This window comes from Cajanus cajan, chromosome 5 (assembly GCF_000230855.2).
Source record: "Cajanus cajan strain Asha chromosome 5, NIPB_CcT2T_4, whole genome shotgun sequence".
NCBI classification, from domain to species: Eukaryota; Viridiplantae; Streptophyta; class Magnoliopsida; order Fabales; family Fabaceae; genus Cajanus; species Cajanus cajan.
The window spans coordinates 60,486,246-60,499,163 of record NC_138521.1 but is presented as its reverse complement, the minus strand read 5'-3'; the positions used below and the strand labels follow the sequence as shown (position 1 = coordinate 60,499,163).

General features: G+C 31.8%; 2 protein-coding genes across 3 annotated transcripts; both read left to right on the top strand.

Annotated features, from left to right (window-relative positions):
- The first annotated feature begins 1,989 nt into the window (after window positions 1–1,989).
- Window positions 1,990–4,020, top strand: LOC109808469 (uncharacterized). 2 transcript variants are annotated; one of them, XM_020371491.3, is made up of 3 exons: window positions 1,990–2,146; window positions 2,259–2,634; window positions 3,520–4,020. In XM_020371491.3, exons 1-3 carry the CDS (start codon window positions 2,141–2,143, stop codon window positions 3,654–3,656), a joined length of 519 nt encoding a protein of 172 aa, XP_020227080.1. In that variant the 5' UTR covers window positions 1,990–2,140; the 3' UTR covers window positions 3,657–4,020. The 2 variants fall into 2 exon arrangements, with proteins under 2 accessions (XP_020227080.1, XP_020227079.1); XM_020371490.3 differs by having other exon boundaries at window positions 1,995–2,146; window positions 2,256–2,634.
- Window positions 4,021–7,407: 3,387 nt separating this feature from the next.
- GDPD6 (PLC-like phosphodiesterases superfamily protein) lies at window positions 7,408–12,336 on the top strand. The gene is made up of 8 exons (XM_020371164.3): window positions 7,408–7,727; window positions 8,802–8,980; window positions 9,172–9,355; window positions 9,634–9,708; window positions 10,362–10,471; window positions 10,839–11,057; window positions 11,643–11,798; window positions 12,008–12,336. Exons 1-8 carry the CDS (start codon window positions 7,712–7,714, stop codon window positions 12,248–12,250), a joined length of 1,182 nt encoding a protein of 393 aa, XP_020226753.1. The 5' UTR covers window positions 7,408–7,711; the 3' UTR covers window positions 12,251–12,336.
- The last annotated feature ends 582 nt before the right edge of the window (window positions 12,337–12,918 follow it).

The following is a 12,918-nucleotide window of genomic DNA, read 5'->3' as shown; positions in this document are numbered from 1 at the left end:
AAAAAAAAATCACACTTTAAATCATTTTTATTAATTTTAAAAATTGAATATAATAAAATATCTTCATCTAAAAAGGCAACATAGTAATCCATGAAAAAATATAAATGAGAAATTGAGGCTTGATTACTTGACCTTGATACCCCCAACATCCTTTGAGAATTACACAGCAACCTCGTACGGAACAAAAACCTAGTGTCGTAAGGGATGACGGTGACGGTGACAGTGACGGAGGATTTACTTTCAGCAACTGCTGCCCTGACAAGATACGTGAACCTTTGTAGTTTCTCCCCAATATTGTTTAACACGTGCAAAATTTGAAATGCATGTATTTTTTTTTTTTTTTTTTTTTGCTAGAGTATCTATCGCCGATAGCGGTGACTAATTTCCTCTTGGAGACACTTCAAAGGATGGGATACTGGTCTCAAGATTTAACGCGGCTCGGCTACATATACAAGATAGGATTCGTACCCTTGACCTTGCTTAAGCGTGGATCAATCCTTATCGCTGAACCACACGCTTGTAGTTAATGTATACGTTAATTCTCGATAAATTTCACTCTCTACGCTCTAGCTATAATAAGTATACGCAGCCCCTAACCCTAAAGATATGACATGCATGAATATATTATATAACTCTCTTTATCTTCTCTCTTCTCAGCTCAGGTCCACTTCTTTGTGCCAACTGCCAAACCTTGTAAGCTTATCTTCCTTGTTCTTTTTTTCTTCTTTTTAATTAATGGAGGTTCCACGTGGATCATTAAAGTGTGTGTTTGGAACGTAGAAAATGATCATATCAAAAATGGTTAAAGCTTCGACGAGGAAAATCACGCCAAGAAGGCATATGCTTGCTTGACACATGCTGAAATTAACATATACAGATACAAGTCTACAATGAGATAGATTTTTTAGATTGTGTTCAAATTTTAAGATGTTGTCAAAAGCTTATATGAGTGACTCTCTAGTTCTAAATTTTATAAGGTTCAGCTAACAATATTTTGGCTAGTTTTTATATCTAACGATTATATATTTTAGTTCTTATATAAATACCTTTTTTTTGGTGTAAAACTGCTACATATTGCCATAAGGGCTAATTTATCAAAAAAAATATTTGTACAAAAATAAAACAGAATTTTTAGATATAGGAACTAAAACAAAAAATTGATGCAGTGTAGAAATCAAATAATTAATTAAACCATTTTATAACACTCAAGATGTCTAATTTTTAGCAAGAAAAAATGTTTTCGAAGAAAGAATAAAGGAAATATCTTGTCATATCCAAACAAATAAAAAGTATAGTAAATTGATAAAAAAAAGATAATTATGTATTTATAAAAATTCTTCTCAGTTCATTCTATGTTATTATATTGGGTTGTAATACGGTGACGGTTCTGATAAGATTTCCTGAACAAAAATAATTTTGGAAAAGTCCTATATTTAATTAATGACATAACTAAAATAATATATATATATATATAAGGAAAAAAAATAAACAATCTTATTAATTATTATCTCATGAACTAGTTTTGGGTATGCCATGTTAGTTCTTTAAGGTAAGTTTGATATCGTTGAAAAGAAACACAGGCTAATAAAATACACATCTTATGTCCAATTTTTTAGATTTGTTGTTTTTTAATATTTGACACAAATTTCATCAAACATAAGAAATTGTAATAAAGTTTTGTACTTTTTTCAATTAAAAATCTTCGTGGTTTTGTAGAAGTGAGGCGACGTTTGCCGATGCGTACTAATGGCAGTTGAAGTATGTGCCTATGCGTGTGAGTCCTGCTTCCAACTGTTTTGTGAGTACTATGCTGTAACCCGTGAGCTAATTCCCCAACATTGTGTGTTTTTTTTTTTTACTTTGTTTTCGGTTTCTACAGTTCCAGTCGTGGATGTGACATTTGGTCCCTAATTGGAGCTTGCGTCTAGATTTTGACTTTCCTGTTTTATTTCATTTGAATTTTCTTTTGTTATATATAGTACACAATCCTCGTGACTCTTTTCCCCTCAAATGAGGAAGTGGTGGATGCGGTTTTCATTCGTCCAAATTTTATCTCTAAACTTGTTTCTCCATTTTCTTTCATAGGCATTCTTCAAGGGAGTTGTTTTGTGCAGTAACTTCACCTTTCTCTTGGATTTCAATGGAGGTGACAATTAAACCATAATATAATTATAATTATATATATATTTTGCTGATTAAATTGCTTCATTCATTCATGATAGATAGTAGAAAGTGACTCTAAGTTTTTTCTTTAGCAGGGATTTCCTTATGAGAAACCAAACACTAACTCTGAGCAGATAGACCTTACTCTCAAGCTTTCTCTATGTGGTCAAAATGCTACAGAAGAAGAAAAGATGGTGATGACAAGGTCATCATCATCAACTTTTGGGGAAAAAGCAAAAAGAACTATGATGGGAAATGGGGCATTTGCAGAGGGTGAGAAGGGTTTGGTGAGGTTTGGGGACTTGCAGACAATGAGAAGAGTGAGGAGCGGCAAGAGATTATTGCTGAAAAAGATGCAGAGAGCTGCTGCTGCACAGGCAGAGAAGAAGCTTTTTCCGGAGCCACTACCTCACTCAGTTCATGATAATCTCAGAACGTTTGCAAATACTTCTAGGGATTTATGGCATCAGGGTAACTTTCCTTTTCTTTTGTTTGTTAACTGTGTTATGACTTGTGTTTTTAATACACTCTTTAAATGTTAATAAACCTCCTCAAGTGTAGATACTTCGAAAGAGATAATAAGAATAAAGAGGTAAGTGATTTGATATTATTTGTGATAATAAGAAAAATACTTATAGAAATAAGGAGTTTCATTTGAGTCTAGACAAATTTATCATGATTGTAATAAATTTTAGTGAACTAGGATTCCATATGTACTTGGTGTCCTGTTTTACATAAGTATTCAAGTATTGTTAAACTGAAAAGGAGTTCATAGGCTAATTCGATTTTGGAATAATGAATTGGGTGCACTTATGTTTCCTACTGATAGAGTGTTGTAAAATGAGTTGTAGGAAAATAGGAAAACCTGAAGCCACTGAGTTCACGTGCAGCATCAAATTTTGACATAGTCGCTATTTACAATATGATAGACCTCCAATCCCCAGTTTTAATCACTTTTATGATAGTAGAGATAGGGAAGGATAATATGGGAATTGGGTTTGGGGGACCCACCATATAGTGACAGAGGAAAGTAACAGGCTCTTAACAATTCTGGGGTCATTTTACAAATTAATAATTACAAATATCTCTTTGGAGTAGCTAGTCACAATGCATGAACAGTAATGCTGTATGGTTATCTCTTACTCTCTTGATTGTTTCGTTCTACCTCACCAATCACGTGGAACGAGAGTATAATAGTATATAGTTAAAGCTATAAGTATTTTTGGCTAGTTTGATAAATCCATTCAACTTTAGTTTAGGCTGTTTAGCTTGGATTTTTATTAAAAGATTCTTCTAATAACTTGCACATGTATTATGTATACCTCTTTGCTGATAAACTCTTATTTTATACTGAAGGAGAAGGAGGAGCTAGTTCCAACTTCCTGACATTACACAAGCAGGAAATTAATGATGGCATGGTTTCCCCAAAAGTAATGCAGGAAATGAGACTGTGGCCCTCTGAGACTATGATTGAGAGACCTTGGACGTTCTGAGACAATTGCGTAGCCAAGTGTGATTACTACTGCTAAGGGCTTTTATACAAGTATGAGAGGCCAAGTCTGTATTGTATGTGTGATCCATGCTACTGTTTGTTCTGATTCATTTTGTATCAATGGAGATTGCTGGTTTTATCACACAGCCCTTTTAGAATGTGTAGTGCTCAGAATCCTATGTTTTCCATAATTATCTTATCCATGGTTCTAGCGACAGTGAAAAAGAAAGTTTTCATCAAATTTGGTTTTCCCTGTTTGCTTACCTTTATCTATCTGTAAATCATGAACCGTAAGATTGACACATCGGCATGTACATTATTTTTTCGAATAGCAAATCAAGTCGTATGGTGGAATTTGTAGAGTACTCGATTCCTTCCTTTGTTGTGATATAAATGTAGTTGTTACGAGCATGACAGTAAGTATCATATAATACCAACTATGAGGAGGTTTCAAACTGATTTAATCTGGATCACTCGAGTTAATTCACTGGTTACCATGGACTGAAATTTTAAATAGATTATTATCTAGTTAAAAAAAATTTCAACTTAACCCAATTGACTCGCCATATTTTTTAAAAGAAAGGAAAAAAATTAATGATATTTTTTTTTATAGAAAAAAGGGTCACAATTTTTCTATCAACTCATTCATTTATTCAGATAGAGATACAAAATAAATTATCATTCAAGTGTCATTTTTACTTAAATTATCCATAAATAATAATTTTTTGTTAAATTTTAATTTCAAGTAAGTTAAGTGATCCAACCTTAATTGAACTTATTTGACCTAAAGGTTAAATAAGTTAGATCAGAAGTGAACTAAAATAAATGCAAACTTCATTTATTTAACTCGATTAAACAAATTGACTCATTAAATTATGACTTTGACTCCAGTCAATAATAAAACTTAATATATACAATTAATAGACATATATAAATATTATATTTATGCTTTGAGTGTAGCAATAAAAATGGAAGGATATGGATTTTGTCCTTCTAAAATTTTCTCAAGTTCAGTTTTAGTTGGTCTAAGATTTTTTAGTTCTATTTTAGTCTCTAATTTAAAAATATATCATAATTTTAGTCTTTAGAATGATATTGTATATGTTTATAGGCATGTAAACAGAGTATTAAGTGAGTGTAAAGACAGAATAAACTTACTTTAATAATACTATAGATGTGTAACACGAGTCATTGTTATTTTTTTTTCTTTTTTTTTTTCCTACCCATATCATTTTTGTTGAAATCTTTTAATTTTTTGACTTAAATATATTTTTAATATATGTAAAATGAAAAATTTTGGATTTTGGATTTTTTATATATTTATCTTTCTAAAATTTATAAATATTATTTTTTTGTTCTTACAAGAATCTTACAAGTGTTCTAATGACTTGAAGCTTGAGAATTTAAAAGGATCTCCAGTCATATGTTTTGAGTAGTCACTATCCAAATATGACATCAAACTTTTGACTTTTAAGCATTCCTACAACAACATTCAAAAATCAGATTTAGGTACCCATGTGTTGAGTCTTTGTATGTTAGTACTCAACCTTTACCTTTTAGCTATCCACATGTATTAATCACTTGGAACACCATATTTTCTTGTGTAGCAATTTTTATTTGTATATTCTCTCTTGCAACAATAAAAGCATGTAATAAATGATTTAATGTATTTCTTAACAAAGCTAAAGGTTTTCTTTTTAAAATCATTCTTGTTTGTATTAAATCTTATTCCAGTTCTATTATAGATATACCTTTTCTTTCCTAATAACATGTTTAAGTTTGTTTTACCATTTGTGAATCTTGCTAGTGTGGTTTTCAAATAAGAGCAAGTTTTACAAACATTTTTTTTATGAGAGTGGGAGGTGTTGTACATGAACATTCATTGAATTTATAAATTATTTCAAGAGCTCCATGCTCTAATTTTAAATCTTCCAACTCTTTTTCAACTTTTTTATCAATGTGTTATCATACCACTTAAGTTTCTTTTTCAGTTTGCTATTTAAGGCTCTTACTCTTGATGCTTCTTTATCTACCTGAATGAAAGCTTCTTGTAGTTGATTATAATCAGAATTACTTACAATACTTTATTTATCTACTTAAGTTTCTTGGATGTCATCACTTAAATAAGGAAGTATAGTACTACTGTTAGGATAAAATAGTTGAATACAGGCCTACCATGACATTAACTAGCTTAATTAAGTCTCTTATGGAATTAGCCCACCGACTATTCTCCAAATACTATAACTTTCTGATACTCGATTGATCACTTGTAATCATTATAACTTGACCAGACTCCTATATTAATATATTATGGTCGTTTTATACACGCGTGTATCGACTTCGCTCACACACAGTACCAACAAAATTCTAGATGAGAAACAATACAACCTCCATTTCAAATAACAAGCTTATTAACATAATCACCAACATACAACTTATTAACATTCAACATATAAAGTTCCTTATCATACAACAATATCTCTACAATTTATTCATAATCATTTAACCATAAAACAACTCAAATAACAAGCTTTAAACACACAACTCATTCATCAAGTAAGCAACCAACTCAATTAGAAAAGAAATTTATTTGACTAAGTCCCCACACTTAGTGCAAAATCTCATGTTAAGCATCTTTCTTCCAGAGACACATCTCAACTCACGCTTAGCGTGAAACTGATGCTCAGCCTCCCTCACACTTAGTGTATAATCTCACACTAAGCCTCAACCTTCTAGAGACACATCTCAACTCTCATGCTCAACATGAAACTCACACTCAACCTGAGCTTCCTAACAACACTTCCAAACTCTCATGCTAAGCGTAAAAACTCATTCTTAGTGTCCCGAACCTAGAAACTTATACATACAGATGAACAACCTAATCTCCAAATCTTCTCAACCTATGTAATAATCAAAGCATGCAACCCCAAAATCTTTCGATTCTAACAACATACAACTTAGAAATCACAAGAAAAGCAACATGCATCAACCACAACTCAAATAAATCATCAACATTGTAACCTCTCATCAAGAATATCAAAACCTCGATTTCAACATGCAACCCACTTCAAATCCATTTCACAGCTACAAATTTCAGAAATTCTACCAACTTTAAGTTTTTAATTCATTCATCAACCAAACATTTCAACTAAAACCTAAAATTTCAACTTCCCTTACCTTAGAATGGAGTGAAATCGGGGAAGAACTTCGAACTACTTCGAGGTTGAAGAAAAGAAGGAGAAGGAAATGAGCTCCGAACTCCAACAATCCAAGCTCCGCACCTACTTCGCTAAATTTTTAACTCCTAATTGCTTTGAATCTCCACCAACTACAAAATCTTGAGAAGGAAGAAAATAAGGTCTCCGAACATGAATCTTTCCTTAAGAATATGAGAAAAAGTGTTTAAGTTCTCAAAGTTCCTTTCTCTTCTAAATCTTATCTTACAATATATTAATTGCACTATTTTTTTTACATTTATAATAAAAACAATTTAAAAAAATTATAAGAGTAATAAAATTTAATTGAATAATCAACTTCATAAAATTAATTATTTTTGCTAACAATAAATAATAGAGGAAGTATTTTTATAAAATAAATCTGAGCTATATATTAACTCCTAACCTAACCTGATTTATTCTAAATTTCTAATGCGTACTTCTATATTAAAGTAAAAAAATCAGCATCTTAATTATTATGATTGCCCTATTTAAGTAATAAAAGAACATCTTACTTTTCTTGGTCAGTTCATATTCCTGACTGCATCTTAGTTAGAGTAAAAAATACTCTTAATTATTGATTGCAGCGATGATACATGGTGGCATATGTATTTAGGTCGTGAATCTTATTCTGGAAAGACAGACTCATCTAAAAAGAAAACAAAGTCAACTACAAAATGCGGAGAATATTCCTAGTTTCCACTGCTTCGGGGATAAGCCAACGACTTTGATCAATAATTTACCATCATTCGTTCATTCATTCACTCATTCATAGGATAACCTCGTTACGTTGAAGACTTTAAATCAACACAACGCAACCGCACCTATCATTTTCGTCTCCATGGCTTCCTCAATCAGTAAGCCTTTTCAGAATCTTCTTTTATGTTTTTCGCATTCTCTTATCTAGTTTTTTTCCCTCCTTTTGATTCTGTGATCTGAGCGAGATGCATCCAAAAAAATTCATGGGTGTGTGTGTGGTCCGGAACCCTAGTTGTTTCTTTCTCATTTCTATTTCGATATGCTTTTTTAAAAACACCTGTAGAGAAAAATATAAATAAAAAAAAGGAAGAAAAATTAAAATTCGATAAAAATAAAATTTTAGGCAAGCTTACGTAAATTTCTACAGATTAACTTACAAAGATAGTTTTAATTCGTGGAGAAATCTATTTCATAATTTTAATTCGCGAAGAAATTCATTTTCTTATTTTTTTTCTCCTTCATTTTGGGAATAACCGTTCATCTTGTCCATTGTAAATAACACTAATTTGGAATTTTGTTTGTCATTTTTTGAGGTTCTCTTCCAGTTGTCTCTTGCATAAGTTTTTTTTAGACCATAATATTCTTAATTACTTCACAAATTTTGTAGTTAATAAAAATATATGCTATAAATTAATAAAATAAACCCATTTGTGTGAGGGTCAGATAAGATGACTGACAAACATTAAATAATTAGGTCAGCAGATGAAAAGTAGTTTGTTGGAAATGGTGAGATGTTAAGTCTCAATAATTTTAGGATAATTTTAGAAAAGTAATACAAATTGTTAAAGAAATGTAACGCTTCTAACTATTATGAATCAGTTAAAAGGATTTTATATAAGGACTGATATAGTATTATTACTCTTTTGATTCAACATTCAAATTTAACAGAATATCTATACCATGCGTCTTCTCTTCTTTTATTTCCCTTGGAACGTATTCTTTTTCATGTGTGTGAGAATAAGAAAATGCTTAATCCTCCGATCACCGAAAGTTATATTTCTGTAGATTGATTTAATGTAAATTTTTTTAATTTGATATTATCGTTAGTTTAAACGTCGGAGGATAATTCGACATGTATAATTTGAACGGTGGAACACTTCTCGTGAGAATAATAGTTTTTTTCCTGAAGGTTCAGAGGTAAATATCTCTTGTAATAATTCTGATCATGACAGGTTTTGCTCCTTTTTTACTTCTATTGCTTGTTATTGGGTGCACTGCAAGGCCTTTGTATCGACTTCCTAGCCAAGGTCATGATGGAAGTCGGAAGCCCCTACAAACTTTTCGCCCGTATAACATTGCACATCGTGGTTCAAATGGAGAGCTTCCTGAAGAAACTCGTCCTGCATACTTGGTGAAGACTTTTTTTTGACAAAACTACGCACGTTTTTCAATGTTTATTTTTTATTTTGAAATTGACCATTTTTTTGTTGTTGCATGAAATGCAATCATTCATAAGCTATTATTAGGTAAAATGCAGATGTTATAATGAACATCATTTTCATATTTTCCTTGTGTTTGCCTAAAATAGAATGTTTCTTGCAGAGAGCTATTGAAGAAGGTGCAGACTTCATTGAAACTGATATCCTATCATCCAAAGATGGTGTTCTTATATGTTTCCATGATGTTACCCTTGATAATACTACTGACGTTGCAAATCATAAAGAGTTTGCTGATCGGAAAAGAACATATGAAGTCCAAGGGGAAAACATCACTGGCTTTTTTACTGGTAGTGTAGCTAAACTTGCTATCCTTTGTTCAACTTACTTGCAATTTTTTTAATAAAATAAATGGGGGGTTAATCTGATTGCTTCTTCCTATGACATAAATAGATAATCTTGAAATTCATCTCAATTTTCATCGTTTCTAATGGTATATCCGAGAAGGCTTGCTTATGTTTCAAGTTCTCTGATTTTGTTGAAAGTCCTGTTTCCTTCTTAACAGAACCGGTTCCTGTTGGAATTATCTATTTTGCCAAAATAATTTTACTTGTTTGTATATTTGCAGTTGATTTCTCATTAAAGGAATTAAAGTCATTGAGGGTGAGACAGAGGTTTAGCTTCAGGGACCAACAATTTAATGGTTAGCCCCTCCTTACACCAAGTGGCCTCACATGCTATTATGTGTAATTTTCTTTCATTTGTTTGACTGGTTCATGCATTGATTCTGAGATGTTCTGTTATCACAGTTCACTACCTGATACTTCTAAATTCATTGTGAATAATTTTTTTAATTCATAATAGATTTTGATAAGAACTGCAATAAATACTGAAAATAAGATAGAACTAGAGGGAATCTCCTCTACAAGGAAAAGTTACTAATCAACAAAAAGAAACAGATATACTTGAATAGGAGAAATGAAGAAAATGCAGTAAAGAGAATACTATCAGAGCTGAAATACGGACTCTGCCCTCCCTTGCCAAAGCCACCAAATCCTCTCCAAAACTCTATTGTCCTCTCCACTATTTCCCACCCTCACCTTATTCACTTTTCCTTTCCTCCCCTATCCTTGCACTATTTTTTTTTATATTCAATACCTTGCTGCCACCTGTGCATTCTGTTACATTATTCCCCTACACACAGAAGAATGGAACTAATTTTTTTTTTTCATTTTTAGGGAAGCTGTCTGCTGATGACTTGTTATTCTCTTGTGATTACTTCAAGAAACTAATATTGCTCCAGCACACATAAAAGTAGCTGTTAGTCTATAACTTTATACTTGGAATTTATTTCAGGAAAGTTTCAAATTATCACTTTTGAAGAGTTCATTACCATAGCACTGGATGCACCCAGAGTTGTTGGAATATATCCAGAGATAAAAAATCCAGTATTTATCAATAAACGTGTGAGTATTTCTTTTTAGAATCCAACAAATGCCAAAATGTTAGGATAATATAATTCATCTAACAGAAATATTTATTAGAATCCATCATTGATGATTATTGTTCGTGATATTGCACAATCAATAAAATAAATTCTCATCTTTACTTTAAATCTAGGATATTGAGTATTACAGAAGGTGAGATTATATTCTTGGAAATTCAAAGTATGCAAATTGTATCAAGAAAAAATTCTTATCCCCTGTTAGAATGTTTTATTAAAAATCATTCAATGTTATGTTTGATAATTTGATCGTAGTAGTAATATGTTTTAGCCAATTTCTTTTTGAGGTTTTGTCTGCTTTCTGTTCATTAAGTTGATACAATGAACAGGTGAAATGGTTGCATGGCAAAAGTTTTGAGGACAAGTTTGTGGAGACACTTCAGAAATATGGGTACAAAGGTTCCTATTTGTCAAAAGATTGGTTGAGACAACCTGCATTTATTCAGTCGTTTGCTCCAACTTCGCTCGTGTATATATCAAATAAAACAGACTTGCCCAAAGTTCTCTTAATTGATGATGTTACTGTTCCAACGCAAGACACTAATCAGGTGTGTTATACATTTTACCCCTGATGTCCGAGCTGTTTTAGGATTATTGAACTTCTGTTCCGTGTGCATGTTATCAGAACAAAATGTTTTTTTTAAGGAGTTTGTTATACTTGTGAAGTTGATCTATATCATAATGGCACATCTTCAGTCATTAAAACATAAAACACTACAAAGAGAAACCATCGAATATCCCAACCGTGCAGCTTTATACTCGTTTTGCATGGAGAATAGTGAACACTTATCTTTCTTGTTGTATATATGGAGGAATATAAAAGAATAACGTATTTAAACTTAACACTGTTGCCAAATACCTTTTCAACTTTCACTCTTTTTCAGCTTTCCACTGTCTTTCTTGCTAAGACACTCGATGCTGACTTCCTTAAATAAAATGTTGAAATTGGAGAAAGCCCTGCCCTATGAGATTATCCATCCCTACTTGACTGAACCTTGGTTATCCCTAGATCTTAGCCGCATTTATGCAATTTCTGTCTTTTCAAAAGTAATATTGTCTCCATTTTATGTTATACAATGCTGTTTACATGTTTATTCCAAAGACTAACAAAATAGTAATGTGATGATGTGCAGTCATATTGGGAGATTACATCCAATAAATACCTAGACTACATAAAGCAATATGTTGTGGGAATCGGACCTTGGAAGGACACGTTGGTACCTGTGGTAAACAATTATATGATAAATCCTACTGATCTTGTTACTAGGGCTCATGCACATAACCTGCAGGTACAGTTCTTGCTTAAAGCTTATTTTCTTTCGTATGATTTGATAATTTTTGGTAGATTGAGCGAAATTATTCTTGATTTGGTTTCTTATATGTTTCTTGAAAATCTGTTGACATTTCCTCTCTTTAATTTGTAATCTACTGTATTGTCTTCCATGAATGGTTTTAGAGCCTAACAAATAACAAATATGAATTGCTAATATTGATGCAGGTACATCCATATACTTACCGAAATGAGAACAGGTTTTTGCACTTCAACTTCTCTCAAGATCCGTATATGGAGTATGATTATTGGATCAATAAGATAGGTGTTGATGGTCTCTTTACAGACTTCACTGGTAGTCTTCATCATTTTCAGGAATGGACCACTAACCGTCAAGATGATGATAACAAAAGTGAATCCAAGTTATTGCATAAAATTGCTTTGTTGGTCTCCTCTTATAAAAAACCTTGAAAAGTCAAATGGTGTATAAAACTATTTACAAGAGATCTTTTGACTAAAGTTTCTGAAAATTAAGCAAAATCAAACATCACTAATCAGTCACAGTGAGGCAAAACCGGTATATAATCTCTGCATATAATTTGGGGATTTTTGTTTATAAGGAGTGCTAGCTTAGCAACACATCCTATTTGGGGAATTTTTTAATCCGTTGTACATTTTTAATTATTGGTTAAACTTTATTATAAACTACAAAATTATGAGTGAAACTTATTAAGTAAAAAATGAAACTCACAAAATTGTGATTTGTAATAAGTTTCAATCAAATAAATAATACCTAGGGTTTTTCTATTTTGTTGAGAGGAAAAGTGAAACGCACTTCTATTTTGTTGTTTTTTGGGAAACTGATAAGGCAAATGCATAAGTGCATTTAGACGTTATGTAGATAACAAAGCACTTTACGAGAACTGAGAAGGCTTGATTTCCAAGGGTAGAAATTAATAACCACGCAGTTCTCACATGCGTAAGTGCAATTAGTAAGTCCATTGTAGGGCAATTTTGTTGATTTGCCCCCTTCCCTTACCTCCTTATGTGTACGAAAATGGGATCTGAGCATATTTTTATTTTTGATTACTTTAAAAATTCTATCTATTTTATCGAACCTTATCCAAATCAAATATTTT